This window comes from Podarcis liolepis, assembly GCF_965112155.1.
Source record: "Podarcis liolepis genome assembly, chromosome: 13".
Lineage (NCBI taxonomy): Eukaryota > Metazoa > Chordata > Lepidosauria > Squamata > Lacertidae > Podarcis > Podarcis liolepis.
The window spans coordinates 7,793,273-7,812,027 of record NC_139573.1 but is presented as its reverse complement, the minus strand read 5'-3'; the positions used below and the strand labels follow the sequence as shown (position 1 = coordinate 7,812,027).

Below are 18,755 nucleotides of genomic sequence, written 5' to 3'. Positions count from 1 at the left end.
TCCTTTGTATAAAACCAAAATGTTGAGTAGAACACAAAGAGGTTCCCGATTATGACACAACTTCTACATTCTTTTGTAGGTACATATTCCACTCTACAGATAATCGAGTCTGGTCCAGGACTGGTGAAGCCCGGAGACTCCTTCAAGCTGACCTGTGCAGTTTCTGGGGTTCAAGTTGGTGATTATTATTGGAATTGGATCCGGCAGCCTCCAGGGAAGGGTCTGAAATGGATGGGGGAAATTCAGGACACGGAAGATGGTGCTGGCACCATATACAGCGCAACTTTTGGAAGTCGAATCAGCATCACCAGGGACACCTCCAAAAATGAAGTATATCTTCAGTTGAGGTCCCTGGAAACTGCAGACACAGCAGTATACTACTGTGCGCGGCACAGTGAGCCAGAGCAATCAAGCATCTGTACAAAAACCACAATCAGTCTCAACCACCTGCTCAGGAACTGTTGGCTATCTATCTCCAATAGATGGAGCTAACTGTCAAGTTGATTAAAGCATTTGTCTTTGTGTAAATACCAGCAAAATGCCTTCATGATGGCATGCAATGAAGTCAAATTCCATTGAAGTCATTGAAGACACACATCCAATATAGATGAAGAACTATGAAGTCATGTTCCATCAGATGGTTTGATAGGTCTGCTCACCTGATTCGGTGGGCGGCGTTGTGGCTGGGTCCTGTGCCCCGGGCCCTCCAGGTGATCTGGCCCAGGGATGGAGACTGATGCCTTCCCCACCGCTGCTTGACTACACCATCAGTGCTGGGCAGGGCCCCGCTCAAGGGGCGCCCCCTGGTGACCAATCAGCACTGATGTGGGCGGGGCCACAGGGAATTTAAACCATGGTGTGGTGGGGAGATTGTCCTCTCACACCCTTCACCAGATCTCCCATCCCTTGCCTCTTCTTCTGCTTTGCTGCACAATGACCTTGCTATGGGCTAATGTTGGTCATCATATTTTTGGCATTTTTTTCCACTTGGCCGATTGGTTCCAGCCATTTGGTTTTTGCCTACCTTGAAGCTATGGTCACAAGTTTGTGAGGTTAGCCTTTGCTTGGATGGTGGGGAGGTTGTAGCCTCCGCCTGCCCTTCCTCATTAAGGGTATCCTGTTAAAGGAACCCGGGGGCGTGGATTCTGTCCGATGCAGCCCTCCAGATGTTTCTAGATTCCAGTTCCAATCAGCACCAGCCAGCATGGCTAGGAAATGATGGGAATTGAAATCCACCAACATGTGCCTGGGATAAAGAGTGTGTCATGGCTACAGGAACTACCACAATGACCAGGCACCCCCAAACTCAGGACTACAACTCCCATCATCCCTAGCGAACAGGACCAGTGGTCAGGGATGATGGGAATTGTAGTCCCAAAACATCTGGAGGGCTGAGTTTGGGGATGCCTGACAATGACACCATTCAAGCCTAAAACTCCATTATTCATCCAGTAGACCAAGGTGAATTGCATTCATTGATTTATCAAACCCACCAATGCTGGGTTGTTGTTTTGTAAAAATGAAATTTATAAGAAATACTTAAATAAAATTAGAAAGTGGCCAGATGAAAAATTCCAGAAGAGATCCCATTGCATCAGAAGAGATCTCTTTGCCTTCCCTAGGTTGATGCTGGGGACAAAATATAAAGCGCTGAAGAACAATGCTGAGTACCAGAGAGTAACAACATGTACAGTCCCACATTCATAGATTGCATATCGAGATCACATACTTAAATAAATTCACATTGTATTAATCTGTCTATATTCTTTTGTGAGAAGAAACATCCCATATCCTCTCCAAATTTCTGAAGAGTGCTCCATCAATATTTGGAGTGGAGGCTTACATGGTATCCCTCATGATTTCAATTTCACAGTCAATGTCTTTTTGTAAAGGAATACATCACTGTGGATCCTGGGAGTAGCATTGTAACACACACCCTAGTAAAATCATCCATGCTCACAAAGAAAAGACACTAATGGAGAAGGAAGCGGTAACAGTTCACATGGGGTTGGGCTAGATTACCCTTGGGGTCCCTTCCAACTCTACAGTCCTATGATTCTATGACATTATAACGTGCTGATTGTACATCTGCAAAGCAACTGCTTGTCTGGAATAAAAGTGGGCCAAGCAAATGTTTTTTTGCTGTCCCACTTCTTAAATACACACATGAACATTTTTATTTAGCTACATGATTTTCCACATCTGGAGGGTCATGTATTGTACTGAGAGAGAGAGAGAGAGAGAGAGAGAGAGAGAGAGAGAGAGAGAGAGAATGAACATTGCTGTCCAACTCTTGGATGTAATTTGAATAACCATATTTACATCCCATTTAGGTACTTATCCCTAACCCAGATCTTACGAGAAGGAGTTGAGAGAGCAATAGTTCAGCTCATACAGAAAAATCAGTGAGGGTCAGGAAGGCAGCAGGACAGTAAGGACAACTCAGCTCACCTGCTGAGGGATCTGAAGTTCTCCAGGGGCAAATTAGTGTGGTTCTCTCTCAATCCAAAACCTTTTCAGTCCAGGCAATTCATCAAAAAACATCGAGGTGCAGATGCCAAATTGTCTATTAAAAACAAAACAAAACAAAAAACAGAACAGAACAGAACAGAACAGTGAACTTCAAAACCAGGAGGAATTCTTGTATATTCTTGTATATATGGATCAGCAATCCAAATACACTCCTATATAACTTTCTGTTCATCTACTTATCCATCTTGACATGAGTTCCTCTTGACTCTGCAGTATTCTCTTCACTCTCTGCATCCGAATTTATTCTCAGACAGGAAGCCCATGTGATTCTGGTTTCCACCCATACTATTAAAGGAGGAAGCTGGTAAAGACCCATGAAGATGATAGGGCAGATGGGATGAGACCAAATAAGTAATTACCAGGATAACTATTTAGTAGATGGAGAAACAGACTTGCCAAACAGAAATATGGAGGGGGGATTTCAATTTGTTTCAGGTGGGAAAGGAACCATAGTTTGGCTAGCAACTTGGTCTTTGTCGTGATAATTTAAAAATGACACAGAAGTATTGCTAAATCCTTACTGCAAAATTCTATGCACACCTTGAAGTGAAGATTATTCAAAGCCCAGCTTAATTATAAGCCATACAAGTGAATGCATGCTTATTCCCTCAGTATGCATAATGAACTTCCGTACTGCAGAATTTGCAAAATAATCCGTATTTCCGTATTGCAGAATTTGCCATTTTTCTGGTGAACAGGAAGGTGAACAACCTCATACGTAAAATGCACAAGGGGCTCACTTAAGTATAGTACATCAAAGACTCAATCCTATTGGTGTTTTGTGGGGGGGGTGTTATTTTTATTAAACTTCATGAAACATATACTTACAGCATATATGTTAATTACAAAAAAACCAAACCCTTGTACTGACAATGCTTCCCTTCCCCTCATCCTCCCTCCAGCACAGCAAAGCACAAAGCATATCTAAGGCATATCTAAGACGCATGACTTCCCTCAAAGAATATTGGGAACTGTAATTTGCTGAAAATTGTAGCTACTATAGTTCCCATGAACCTTTGGGGGAAGTGGTATGTTTTAAATTAGTGTTGCCTGTGCAGTGGATGTGGATCAGCCCTGTGTGAGGTTGGGAGGAGCTGTCCAGCAGCTGAAGAACAGAAGAGATGAAGGCGGCCATCCTAAAGCCCAGCAAACTGTAGAGTTGGGTTGGTTGAGTGATGGTAGACAACTAGGCCCAGGGCTTCCTTGGTCTTGCCTGAAGAGGAGCCATCATCAGAAAGAAGAGCACAGTAAAAAACACAATGCCTATGGCCAAGTCTGTGTGTTGGCTTTCCTATTTACATGCAAAACTGTTCTGCAACGGAAAGTATTTAATTTATGTAGTCACCTCTTTCTGAAAGAGCAACCAGGGAAGACCAGCTCTTTCCCGCCTAGGGTCAGATGGGGAGACTTCTTTGCTTAACCCAGTTATCACTCGTTGTTATATTGCTAAGGAAAGGAAAAAGCAGCAGCTATTGGTAGTCACAGTGAAAAGGATTCTTTGCTCTTTTGCTTGTCCAGTAGATGGCAGCCATGCCCCATAAAAATCTGTGCCAACAGTGTGCCAAACCGCATGACCACATTGCCACAATATTGTTATGCACCTTATTATAGAAAGTTCCTAATCTTGAAATGCTCTTCTTCAAATGTGTGAGCGTTCACTCCTTTCCTTTTGACAAACAAAACATGTTCCTTTTGGGAACATGATATTTTCCTACTTCACATCTGGGCACGGTCTTGGACTAATTCTACTCAGAAGTAAGCCCTATTGAATTCAGTGGGTCTTGCTCCCAGGTAAGTGGGGTTGGAGTGAGACCAATGTCAGTTGAACTTAGGACCCAGTGAAAACAATGGGGAAATTTACTAATAACTTAAGTCCTGTTGATTTCAGTAAGAAGGCTGCAAAGGACACTGTGTGTGTGTGTGTGTGTGTGTGTGTGTGTGTGTGTGTGTGTGTGTGTTCCGCCTTGCTTTCTGAATCAGGGTGAATTTTCAACCTTTTTAAAAAATAACGTATTATATGGGTTTTTGTTGAACTACATATCACAGTGGGGGACACATGGTGTCAAGCTATTGTACCAATATATCCCATGATAGCTCTGGACTATCCTTAGAAGGTGAGCAAATACACCCAAAGCTTTCTGGGAAGGCTGCATAGAAAAATGAAGAGTTCTAGATCCCCACAACTTCTTCTACATACAAGTGCAGCAATGCATATCTATAGCACCCAGATCACTGTCTCAAAAAAATTCAGAGAGAAATTGAAGTTATCATCAAGGCTCCATCCACGGTGCTCCATTCATATGCCTATGAAAAAACTCCATTCACCACGTCTGAGCCAGAAGTTAGAAGGTTCAGCATGAAGCGAACGGATGCTGTTCTGCCTCCCCAGGAACAGTGGGTGGGAGGAGACCAGAAATGTCTCCTATTCACTGAGAGCCTGCTGTGGAGGCAGCATTGGACAGTGGCTGCTGACAAGGAGGCAGATCCAGCAGCCAAAGGAATGTGCTGCTGCCGAGACTGTGACAGGTAATGCGCTCCTTGGAGGCCGTATCTGTGGATCCTGCTGCCTGAGGCGGTAGCCTCACCTTGCCACATGGGTGTGCTGGCCCTGTTGATGGGAGCTGGAGTCCAGCCTCATCTGGGAGGCCACAGATTCTCTATCCCTGTCCTAAAGTCAACTACATCCACAGCATATTTATATGGAAAAGCAGCATACAAACTTAAAAGGATTAATAACAATGATGAATAAGATAAACATTGCTGTTAATTTTAATTTGAGGGTGTTGATGACATGATATAATTGCTCACTCATTCGCTGAGTGGGCAAAACATTCATGCCAACTTTACAGACGCTTTTGTACAGGGAAATATCAGGGTGTTATTATAGTTATGGGAGCTATGACAAGAACATACAGCATGCTCAAACTCCATCCATCTCCCAGAAGACATGCATTCATGGGAGAACTTGAGTCTTGAAAACCCATTGGTGCAGGTTTTCTACAATGGCACCTGAACATGTTCCTGAATCCTTCAGATTTTGCCAAGCCATGTATCATGGTGCATATTATGGCAACTACCACAGTGATTCATGCTCTGTCAAAAACTGATATGCAAATCAAATCAGGTTACATCCAAATCCTAGCTTCTACATACATGAAACTATCATTTTTCTGCAGGACAGATTTAAGTGGGAAAGAGTTGTGGCATTTTAAAAAAGAAAGACTGTTTTTCTAGGAGGCCAATCAAAAGTCTAGACAGACTGTTTTTTCACTTCCTCCAAGTAAAACATAATATTCCTTCCATGTGTGCAAGGAACTGATCATTCAGTGTGACAGCACCTACTGTACACTTTTGAACTCTCTGTCTACTGAAATTAGGCAGGTGCCTTCACTTACCAAATGTTTTTTGGTTAAGCCAGTCTACCCAATCATGTAAAGTGAGCACACATTTGTTTATAATAATAATAATAATAATAATAATAATAATAATAATAATAATAATAATAATAATAATAATTTATTATTTATACCCCACCCATCTGGCTGAGTTTCCCCAGCCACTCTGGGCGGCTCCCAATCAGTGTTAAAAACAGTACAGCGTTACATATTAAAAACTTCCCTGAACAGGGCTACCTTAAGATGTCTTCTGAATGTCAGATAATTATTTATCTCTTTGACATCTGATGGGAGGGCGTTCCACAGGGCGGGCGCCACTACCGAGAAGGCCCTCTGTCTGGTTCCCTGTAGCCTCACTTCTCGCAATGAGAGAACCGCCAGAAGGCCCTCGGCGCTGGATCTCAGTGTCCGGGCAGACTGATGGGGGTGGAGACGCTCCTTCAGGTATACTGGACCGAGGCCGTTTAGGGCTTTAAAGGTCAGCACCAACACTTTGAATTGTGCTCGGAAACGTACTGGGAGCCAATGCAGATCTCTCAGAACCGGTGTTATGTGGTCCCGGCGGCCACTCCCAGTCACCAGTCTAGCTGCCACATTCTGGATTAATTGCAGTTTCCGAGTCACCTTCAAAGGTAGCCCCACGTAGAGCGCATTGCAGTAGTCCAAGCGTTTTTAAGCATACATACATACTAGCATGCCATTTTGTATTAGAAGTTGTATTTTTAAATCCGCTGATTTTATTTGACTTCTGATCTTACCAGCACTTTTAATATATTATATATTGTTATATATTATGTAAACTGCTCTGAGGTTTTGATGATTAACTGGTATATACATTCTATTAAATAAATGAAATAAAATTCTCAAGCACTGTCCCCTGAAAACTGTATTCCCCCCCCCCAACACACAACCCTGATACACTATCCACTGCCTCAGGCCACCAGCAGTTCAGGGTTGAAGGTCAGGTGGATGCCAAAACCAGGGAAAGTAACTATCCAAAATTGAGCAACACAAAGATGGCGGCTAACAGGCCCAAATACATGGCCAGTGGACTAGTTTCAGCTGGTCGGTCACCAGTTGGTCAACAATGCTCTAGGCAGAGCCTTCATGAGAACACTGCATGAGAAACAAGTGGTCCCTTCAATATCCAGTCTTGCCATGGGATTTTGCACAGCTCTGCAGCATGGTGTAGGATATGGAGTGGAAGCTACCACTGTGAAAAGAACCCTATCAAAAAGCTTTTTACAGTTTTAACCAGCAGAAAGTGGCATAGAAGAGTAGAAGAGTTTGGATTTGATATCCCGCTTTATCACTACCCTAAGGAGTCTCAAAGCGACTAACATTCTCCTTTCCCTTCCTCCCCCACAACAAACACTTTGTGAGGTGAGTGGGGCTGAGAGACTTCAGAGAAGTGTGACTGGCCCAACGTCACCCAGCAGCTGCATGTGGAGGAGCGGAGACGCGAACCCGGTTCACCAGATTACAAGTCCACCGCTCTTAACCACTACACCACACTGGCTCACATACCATTAAAACTGCAGCAATCTGAAATGTGGCAATTGCTGCCTGCCCCCCCCCCAAAAAAAAATCAGCTGCAAATGGTTCCAAGTTTCACATCAGATGTTCAGTTGCAAGAATAAAATCAATTTCTCAAGCACTCTCCTCTGAAAACTGTATTTCCCCATCCCCCCTTATACACTATCCATTGCCTCAAACAATCAGCAGTTCAGGGGCAATCCCTAGAAGATGCCAAAAGCAGGGCAAGTAGTAGGAGCGTCTCCACCCCCATCGTTCTGCCCGAACACTGAGGTCCAGCACCGAGGGCCTTCTGGTGGTTTGCTCACTGAGAGAAGTGAGGTTAAAGGGAACCAGGCAGAGGGCCTTCTTGGTAATGGCGCCCGCCCTGTGGAACTCCCTCCCATCAGATGTCAAGGAAATAAACAACTATCTGACTTTTAGAAGACATCTGAAGGCAGCCCTGTTTAGGGAAGTTTTTTATGTTTGAAGTTTTACTCTGTTCCGTTGGGAGCCGCCCAGAGTGGCTGGGGAAACACAGCCAGATGGACGGAGTATAAATAATAAAATTATTATTATTATTATTTTAAAAAATTATGATTAGTAAAAATCCAAAATCAGGCAACCAAAGGATAGCAGCGGACAGGCCCTAGTACATGACCTGAGGACTGTTTCAAGCTGGCTGACCACCAGTTGGGCTGGAATTATCCACCAAAATCCTTCATGAGATCATTGCATGAGAAGCAAGTGGCGCCTCCCCTAATCATTCCTTCCATAGGATTTTGTACAGCTCTGTAACATCATGTACGATGGAGTAGCAGCTCCCACAGTGAAATGAAGTCGATCAAAAAGCTTGTAAGAGCAATATTAACCAGCAAAAATGCCACATGGCTAAAACAGTAGCAATTTGAAATGTGGTAATTCCAACTCTGCCCCCCATTTCAATCACAAATCATTGCAAGTTTCACATCAAATGTTGACTCTGAATGCTATTTCAGGTTTTATACACAATACCTTTAAATCTTCATATGCCAGATGCAATGCATATACACGCTGATTTTTACAAATCCCCCTAAGGCAGAGATGCAAAGACTGTGGCCTTCCAGAGGCATTAGACTACAACTCCTATCATCCCTGACTTTTGGCCATGCTGGCTGGGACGAATTGGAGTGGGAGTCCAGCAACATTTGGAGGGTCAAAGATTCCCTATCCCTATCCTAAAGCCAACTGCATCCAACTTGCGAATTAGGCTGACACATAGCTAAAAGTCCTTCCTCGTTACTTCCCAGACAGAACCGGCCGGCAAACCTCTTACAATGGTTTTGGTATAGGGAAATATCATGGTGCTAACTATAGTTATGGGAGCTATGACAGTAACATAAACCACGTCCAAACACTATCTGTCCAACCAGTCAACCATCTCCTAGAAGACCTACATTCATGGAAGAACTGGAGTCATGAAAGCACTTTGATGCTGGTTTTCTACAATGGAAAATGAAGGATAAATTTGAAAGTGTTGTCGAATCTTTCAGATTTTTGTCAAGCCTTGTATCATGGTGTATTATTATAGCAGTGGCTACCACAGTGATGGGTGCCCCATCAAAAACCTGCTCTATCAACCCACAACTGGATGAAATGTGATTGTGGCTAGATCCTTTTGCAAACATGAAGTCATACTTTTTCCATGTGGGACAGAGTTAGTTAGAAAAGAGACTTGGCAAATTGTGGTGGTGGTTGTTTTAAGTGCTACGCGTTCCCTAATACATCAATCAAAAATCTATGGTGACTATTTTTATGCACTGTGATATTTTTTGTTTCTGGTGGCAGCTCACTGCACTGAGCTAAAGCCCACTCTGGAAGCTCTCCCAAGTTTGATGTCTTTGAGGGGGTGGCATGGCATGGAGGCTGCTTTCAGCAAGAGGTGACTCAGAAGGCAGACTGTATACCCAGAGATGCCCAGAGCAGTCCCCATGGCCAGAATCATAAACAAACATACTGGGAAGGAAATAACTTTAAATTAGTGGGACTCAGAGGAGAATGAGTTGTGTGGAAGCCTTCAATACCTCAGAGCTTCCACTTCCTCAGTCTCTCTTACTTCACCATTCTCCCTCTCTGTTTCTCTCTCTTATACACACAAGAAACTGAGGGGAATTCACACAACCATGCCCAAGGTCACATGTTCATCAGTTTGTTTGTTTAATTAATCAGTGCTGGTTTTCTAAAATGTAATTTGAAGTATTTGGAAACTATGGAATGTGACCAGATGAAAAACATGGAGTAAGAACGTTCAAAGGAAACCATGCCAACTGCTACCAACCATCTAAGGTAAAAGAGATTCCATTGGCCTTAAATGATCACTTTGGAATAAGCGACTCCCTGGAAATTTCTTTTCTATCACCCCATTTAAAAATGACAACAACTTTTGCTTATGGAGCCTTGAGCAAAAGCCTGAGTGGATGGATGATCTCAGTGAGCATTACTGTGGGATCCTCTAGATTTTGCCAAGCCATGTAGCACTGTGTGGGTAGCTGGCCCTACACAATGATGGGTCTCCTGTCAAAAACCTCCTCAGATTATATATAGACAACTGTTTCAAATGGCTGCTCCTGCTAAATCATTTATTCTGTTTCATACATGGATTGCTACTTCTCTTTGGACCCTGTTTAGGGGTAAAGGACCCTATAGTTCATTAAAACTATGTGTGTTTTTTTGGTCTAATATGTCAAAGAAATGTATATTATGGGTGCAATCCTATGCAAGCATACTAGGGATGAACTCAGTACTCTTGGGTAAGATAAGGTAAAGATAAAGGACCCCTGGACAGTTAAGACTATGGGGTGCAGCACTCATCTTGCTTCAGAATGAGGGAGTTGGCATTTGTCCACAGACAGACTTCCGGGACATGACTAAACCACAAAGCTGGCTGTATTTACGTAGGTCCCATTGGGATTAATGTGAAAAGTTAGCAGTGATTTAACGCCCATTTATTCCAGTGGGAATAAATGTGAGGAGCCAACTCTACGAGCTTGCACCTCTTCCAAGAGGAATGTTGTTTTATTTTATGGATATTTACTATTATGGCGATTATTATAAACACACACACATAATGTAGGTTCATTTTTTGCAATAGACATAGTCACCTAGGTAAATATAATTTATCGGTAGCAAATATGCAAATAGAGATTTGGTAATTAAAAAATAGAAAAGAAGGGGTAATTGTTCACCTTTTTCTTTCCGTGCTCAACCTTCCCAACTCAGGATGAGAGAGCTATTTGCTTGAGACAAAGTTTAAGTCACATGCTGAAAAGTTGGATTTTGCATAGGAAGCTGCCTCATAAATACCAAGTCAGATCATTGTTCCATCTAGCTCATTGCTGTCTGCACTGACTGGCAGAAGTTCTCTAGGGATTCAGTCTCTCCCAGCTCCACCTGGAGATGCTGGGGATTATGGTGCTAGAGGAGACTCTTGAGAGTCGCATGGACTGCAAGAAGATCAAACCTATCCATTCTTAAGGAAATCAGCCCTGAGTGCTCACTGGAAGGACAGATCCTGAAGCTGAGGCTCCAATACTTTGGCCACCTCATGAGAAGAGAAGACCCTGATGTTGGGAAAGATGGAGGGCACAAGGAGAAGGGGGCGACGGAGGACGAGATGGTGGGACAGTGTTCTCCAAGCTACCAGCATGAGCTTGACCAAACTGCGGGAGGCAGTGGAAGACAGGAGTGCCTGGCGTGCTCTGGTCCACGGGGTCACGAAGAGTCGGAGACGACTAAACGACTAAACAACAACAACAACAATCCTGAGACCTTCTGCATGGAAAGTGAAGACTCTGCCAACGAGTTACAGCCCTGCCCCAGAAAGAACTCCAATCTGAACAGGCTCTGTTTTTTCTGAGCTTACAGGGCACGGTGTAACAGACTGGGACAGCACATCAATAAATCTCATTCCAGAAGTAGCAAGCACTTTGTGAACTTTTGTGGGGGGACCTAGCATATCTTTTCAAACTTATCAAGAGTATTCCATCAACTTCTTCAACATTTCATCTCAGGCAAATGGAATTGCCGTTGACCTTTGTAAGTCACTGTCCCTTAAGAAACTTTTTCTTAGAGCAATCTGTGATATCCTGCCTATACTTTCCCACCACACACTCCATTTTTCTGTATGGGAGTGAATCACTGTGATACGGGGGTAGCGGCACAGTGATTAAAGCCCTTACAAAATCTTCTGTGTTCAGAATGAAAGGATACCACTGAGATAAACAGTGCTGGATGCATTGTTCCCTAACACATCAATCATGCATGTTGAGTCAAAATTACAAAGGCAAATGCCTCTCTCTCTTTCAACACAAACTTAACAATGAACTCGTATGTGTGTGAGTTCTTAAACATACTCTTCAACCTCTTCTATATATCTGATTTTTTCCTCCACATACAGTACTCAAAGGATGATAGATGATAGATGACAGATGACAGATGACAGATGACAGATGACAGATGATAGATGATAGATGATAGATGATAGATGATAGATGATAGATGATAGATGATAGATGATAGATGATAGATGATAGATGATAGATGATAGATGATAGATGATAGATGATAGATGATAGATCTGTCCAAATCTTGTCTGTGATTTGCACTAATAGTTATGCTTAGTTATGCTTCCCACCTCAGGTTTCAAAGGAAGTTGAAAGATCTTCAGGGTACCTCAAATGGAAACATCAGAGTCAAAAGGAGGACAGTAAAGGCACCTCACCTTATTATGTCCTGATGATGTTCAGGCAGATGTTGTTGGCTTCTTGTCTCATACAGCAAAAGAGCTTTATAATCTTTGAATATATTTATATATTGTAAATAATCATCAAGATGCAGAGCTACACCAAGATTCCATTTTGAAAAAGTCAACTGTAAAAAGTTGCAGCATATGCGTGAAATTAGCCTCTCTCCTCAGCAACACAAAAACATGATCACTCCTGTGCTTCTGTGTAGCCATCTACTACTCAGTTTCAACATACAAATATATTCATGCACAAATGTATGATTTTAAAAAGAAACTCCATATGGTTCCCTATATATTTTGAGATGAATCGCTCTCTTCCCATCTACCTTGTGTCCAGCTGATAATTCTTCACCTTAAAATTTGTCACATTTACTGTTACTGCTGTTTACATCTCTGCATATTCAAAGCCAGCTTTGACACTGAAGTCACTAGCAAAGAAAACTGGCATGTCTCTAACAGTACCGCAAATTAATCTTGGACAGGAAGCCCATTCTGTTTCTGTTTCCTCGCACAGTTTGAGGAGGAAGTTGGCAAAGACCTTAAAGGTGGTTAAACAGATTAATGAGATGAATGAAATTAAGATCTCGAGTCAATTTATACACTAATTTTTGAGGTGGAAAAGTCATTGCATGATGACCTTCCCCATAATTCTTGGATGACAAAGAAACAGTGAACTTGGTCTACATGGAACACCGCCAGAAACACCAAAATTCTACTTCTTGGGGGAAGGCCATATGCTACCTTCATACACAATACACTCAACAGAACTAGATATATTTCCATGGTGGAGTTTGTGATTGGTGGTTGCAGAATTCCATACATGCTCCCTTCCGCATCCATATACAAAAGGATGGTTTTCTGTCGTGAGTGCTGGTAAGCATTTTAGTACTGGCACAAACCATTGTGTGGGGATATAGCTACCACAGTGTTACTTCTCAATACAAAAACTCCTTATGGAGATACACACAGGTATGGGCGATGCTATCTTTTGGTATAGGCAGGTCCTTTCTCAAACTGGCACATGAACCTCTGGCCCCTTGACATCTACCACAGGTTCCCACAAAACCACTCCTAAGAAGGCAATATGGATATAGCCTTCTGTTATGCTTCCACATCATCCTCAGCCTCCCATTAGTCACATTGCTGATTGTCAGGAGAGCATGGACCATAGCTTAATGTTACTATTGCTGGGTCTCACAAGTTCCCTATGCACTCCAGGGGTGAGTCGCCTCTGCACATCTGGCAGGGCCCAGCTAAGATAGAGATGCCTTACTACCATACCATAACACAGCGGGAGAGGGACTCTTCAGGTGTGCTGCTCCTCAAGACTGGCCCCAGCATCAGTTTACCAGTTACTGGAAACCACAGAAGGGGAAAGTGCTGTTGTGCTCAAAGGCTGCTTGCAGACTCCCCAAAGGCATCTAGGGAGAAGAGGATGCTGGAGCAGATGGACCATTGGGCTGATCCAGCAGGCTATTCTTATGTTCTTATAAAAAAAATCCTTCCAGTAGCACCTTAAAGACCAACTAAGTTAGTTCTTGGTATGAGCTTTCATGTGCATGCACACTTCTTCAGATACACTGAAACAGAAGTTGCCAGATCCTTCTATATAGTGAGAAGGTGGGGAGGGGTATTACTCAGAAGGGTGGTGGGAATGGGAGATTAGCAGATAGCTGAGATGAGCCTGTTGACGACTCTTAACGACTGCAATAGGTCTTACAGGAAAAGGCAAGGGGTGAGTTATGTTCTTAGTACAGGTTGTTGGGCCTACAAAGTCCCTGGTATACAGATGTGCATATGGACTCATTTTCACTGGTTCAGGCAGCATCACACCGTAAACCAGTTCAAAGAAACTCATTTCCATTCAATCATACTGTGTTGATCACAGCTGAGGTTGGACTTGAATCCAAAATACCATATGAAAACCTACCCATCAAACAACATTGACTGACAATACAGTATATATGTACTGTATGCTCTGGGAAGATGTCAAAGCCTCCAGAGGACACTTTCTCTCCCTTGAGTATTTGTTTAAAAACAACAACAAGCAGCACATACCCTGTTCATCTCCTATCAGACAGACTTCTCAGATCATTAAGATACCCTGTCCAAATGGCAAATGAGGTTTTTAAAAATCATTTTGTGGCTTGCCATTTGCCACCCTGGACTACTTTGTGAGGAAGGGCGGGAATATAAATTTAAGAATAAATTAATATTCAGCTGGGAGAGGGACCATGGTATTGTTGAACAAAAACATGGTGTATTGGCCCTGGAAAGAAAGTAGTCATCTTAGCTGATGGGCTACATTCAAACTTTGCAAGGGAGCCTGCAATGACACTGAACAGACTGGGGAAAGCTACTCTGTGCACCATCAGAGCTGTGCATATCTGTAGGACAGGGACCCTCATCACTTATTTGCAGGAAGCAACTCCCATAAACTGAGGAAGTTTTTGTCAAGACTCCCCTCACTGTGGTTCGGGGCTGGGGCACAGTGATACAATCCCGTACAAATAGTCTTTGGAGACAATGAGAGGGAACCAACAGATTTATTATGCTGGTTGCATATGAGCCAATAGTTAGCAGTGATGGCCCAAGATATTCTGTCCTCTGCCCCTAACAACTAAAGTCTTCCTTCCCTCTAGTTATTCTACATCCCACATAAGGTCACCCAATAAGTGTCATGGCTGATTGGAGACTGTGTCCAAGGAATTGTATAGCTCTTCTGAGCATTAACCATTCTCTTCTAAGATACATAAAACTTAAATCTTTGGCATCAGTAAGAGTCTGCTTCAAAGAGAAAATGGCATATGTGTGCATTGTTTTTATTTATCAACCACAATTATAAATGTTCCTGCAGCATAATGAAGTGACCACAGAATAGTTTTCAGCACATAATACAAAACAAAGGTAGGGTAAATAAATCACTGACCACAAAATCCAAATGATGGCCTCAACACCACAAAGGAGCAAAAACAGGTGTAACAAATACAGGAAGCTGCTCTCTTCTACATCCAACAATTATTTCAGAAACATAATGGGATGATGGTTCATGTTGGTGTTTCAGGAGGTTATCAGCTTTGTTCCTATGTGAAAAAATCTACCGTTCACCTACAAGCTCTAATTGAGGAGGAAAATAATCTGAACATGACTGAAGTTTGTGCACAGGAATGTAACACGGTGCAACAGTATGGAGGCTACCACAGTAACAAACACCATGCCAAAAACTCTGACCAATCAAACATCCTGTAGACCTTTGTCCTGTAGACAACATTCTCCGTGTAGTTGGATTCAATGACCCTTGGGGTCCCTTCCAACTCTACAATTCATAGATTTATCTACCCCAACTGAACTCAAAGAATATATGTGGGCGGATCAGTTAAACCTGGTCAGAATAGGGATGTATAAAGGCAGCCTTCACTCAGTCCACCATGAGACACCTAAGCCGGACAAGCTCCCCTTGGCTGAAAAGGTTAACACTGGAGTCATGGTCCCACACCCAAACTACAATCCCATCTGTGATCAAAGAAACCTGGTGCCTAGGGGCAAAAGTCAAGAGTGGATGACATGTCTCAGCACTTGCAGCTGAGCAGTATTTTTGAATTCTCCAGATTTTGTCAAGTCATGTATCACGGTGCATACTATAGTAGCTGGAGCTCCCACAATGATGAATGCTCTATCCAAAACCTGCTTTGCAGTCATTCATGCTTAAGTGCAAAGAGAGTCTGCAGGGGGGGGGGGAATAATGACCTTTTTCTGTTATGCTAGTCAAAATATGTGCTAGCATGTTCTTAGTTGTGTATGTGTGCTTCTGCACAGGCACAGAGATATCTTGTCCCCTTCCCCATTTCAGCAGCAGTTCCTTGCATGGCACTAACGGCCATTCCTGAGCCTCCCCCAAGTTTGGGGACAGCTTTCCAGGTGACACAGAGAAGAGTCTAAACAAATATGGAACAGAAGGCCAACTGAACTCATACAGAGAGATTCCTGGGATAACTTTGCAATCTTAAAAGATGAATTAACAAAAGGAAGCCACAATGAATGAAAGGGGCTTGGAAAGGCGCTAGATATTCAGAAGCTACCACATATATCAGATTTCCCAACAAACCATCATGTCTCTCCCCACCTCCACATCCCCAAAAGCAAATAGGCAGTGGAAAAGTGGCCGCAGGAGTTTCAAGAGTAAAGCTAAGATTTTGGATTTAAGTGGGATTACATGTAAGATGCACACACCCTGAAATCATGCAGGAGGCAACTCTCTGCCAAAATCAAAATCTAGGCAATATGACCAGGGACATCTATGGTAGCCTCAAAATGTCATCTATATTAATAAGATTTTGTCCCAATGGAAGTGTTGGTTTGAGCCTGTATCACTGTGCTCTCACTGTTATACCAGCATTGCATGATAACTATGAATCCATAATGCTTCTAACAGAAAGATCTCCCACAGGATCTCACAAAATATGCCTAGCCAACAACAGTTTGGAAATCCATGGTCTCTCACATTCTTCTTCCCATACCCAGCCCTTCCAGGTCAGAATGGGAGAGATACTAGATCAAAGACACAGTTTAAAACAAATAGTGGTCAATGTTTGGATGTCCAACGAACTGGAGAAAAGGAAGCCAAATTATTTTGAGATTGAGGCAACAAAATTATCAATATTACAAAATATTACGTGTTCAGAAAATGACTCTGATGAAGCAGAGGATGAGAAACGACCACACAGTGTATCCAGCTAACATCAGTCATGACTGTATGAAACATTTTTTTATTTGAAGGGGAAATGTGTGGAGCCAATGCTTCTCCTCTCCCATCTCGTACTGTGCAGATCTGTCCAATGACTCAAGGCATGCAGCGGTGAGGTGTTTGAGACAGACAGGCAAACACAGTGATTATGGTCAAGTCCACAAAGAAAGGGCAATAGAATATTAATGGAAATGTGAAGTCACCATTGTCTTATACATAAAAGGTTAAGTAGGGCTTTGCTGGATCGGACTGAAAGCCCTGCATCTTCTCTCAGTAGTTCACCAGATGCCTCTGCCCACGAACAGGACCCTAGTGCAGCTGTTTCCCCAAGTCCTTAATCCTCCCCCTCTAAGCTTTCTATCACAGAATTTTTGTACAGGAACCTATCACTGTGGCTACTGGGAAACCAAACACCCTTTCAAAAATCTCCCACATTCAGAAATAAAGAACATAAATGATGAAGGATAACATCACACATGTGATATTCCCAGTGTAATGGGACTAACTCATGAATATGTGGAGCAATTTTTTGTCTGGAACTAAAACGGTCTAAGCAAATGATTCTTGGAACTTCTTAAACATCAACACAATCAAGTAGAGGACAGAGAGATAGAGTCAACCTAACTGTATCATGTCCATAATTTAGAAGAATATATGCCTCCCATTTACATATTCCCAGCATGAAACTTAGAAGGACATTAGGAGTGTGTCAGGACTAAAGAAGCAACAGCACAACTCACTCTGAAAATGCAGTGAGGGTCAGTTAGGCAACAGCAGCAATTCACTCACACAGCCATGAAGGCATGAACAGTTTTTGTACACTATCTCTCAGACTAACCTACCTCGCAGGATTGTTGTGAAGATAAAATGGATGAACAGCCTTGGATACCACCCTGAGCTCCTTGGCAGAAGGACAGGATACAAATGAAATTAATTGATCAAATGATATTCTTGGGCTCTACCAGAGCAAAATAATTTTCTTTTTTTTAATCCAGCCATGTCACTATTTTAAAAAGCCACTAAGGTACAGATCCACCACACAGAGTTTCCATTTTGATAAATAGATGATGCCACGGTAAAACAAGTTCAAGCTTAAAGTGCATTATTTCAACTTTTTCTGCCTCTCAAGTACACACATCTGTACCACTCCTGTACCTTATTCTGTCAATCTACAGCTCAATCACCTGTTCAATATGACTCCTCACATAACACAGCACTGAGCCCTCTCTTCCTCACGCACTCTTTCACCCTGATCATTCTTTATCTTTCAATGTGTCGGCTCTGCCTTGACTGTCACACACCTCTCTAGATATGAGTAGTAAGCTTACCACCAAAGAAGCCTGCAGAGAAGGCAAAGGGGAATTAAACTGCCATTGTTCCCGCCCTCAGTATCCAAAATTAATTTTGGACAGGAAGCCTGCTCTATTTCTCTTTCCTCCCAACCGTTGAAGCAGGAAGCTGGCAAACACTTTGAGGTCACTTGAGGGGATGAGATAAAGGGACTAAAGAATGAAAGGAGCATATGTAGGGCAGAGCAACAAGGAAAATGGGCACCCTCCTGTCTAGTTTCTCAAAGGTGAACTTAACTGATACCAGAGCTGGCAGAATGCAGCAGGGGTGTTTTGGAGGGTAGGCAATTATGAGGGTCATTTTGGTGGGGAAATGACCATAAGATGAGTTTCCCCACAGTGTTCCTTTATAAAAGCATCAGAGTCAAGGAAGTTAGTCCTCTCGGCCTAGAATGTGAGATGACTGGGAAATCTAGACTGCAATAACTATTGCATTT

At 42.8% G+C, this 18,755-nt stretch overlaps 1 protein-coding gene and 1 long non-coding RNA gene across 3 annotated transcripts in view; one reads left to right on the top strand and one right to left on the bottom strand.

The window, feature by feature from the left end:
• Positions 1–12,626, bottom strand: part of LOC310691487 — a 109,838-nt gene extending 97,212 nt beyond the window's left edge. Inside the window, exons 1-2 of the long non-coding RNA XR_014518516.1 lie at positions 12,202–12,626; positions 2,452–2,566 (exon numbers count right to left, since the gene is read on the bottom strand). This is a non-coding gene — a long non-coding RNA (uncharacterized lncRNA). The remainder of the gene's footprint in view (positions 1–2,451; positions 2,567–12,201) is intronic.
• LOC310691339 (uncharacterized protein) overlaps positions 1–18,755 on the top strand; it is a 77,937-nt gene that overhangs the window by 163 nt on the left and 59,019 nt on the right. The window contains exon 2 of one of the 2 annotated variants that reach the window (XM_083471080.1): positions 80–382. In XM_083471080.1, the coding sequence (XP_083327206.1) occupies positions 80–382 (303 nt within the window). Of the gene's footprint in view, positions 1–79; positions 383–4,865; positions 5,059–18,755 lie in introns of those variants that run through there. The other variant, XM_083471081.1, reaches the window with a different exon arrangement.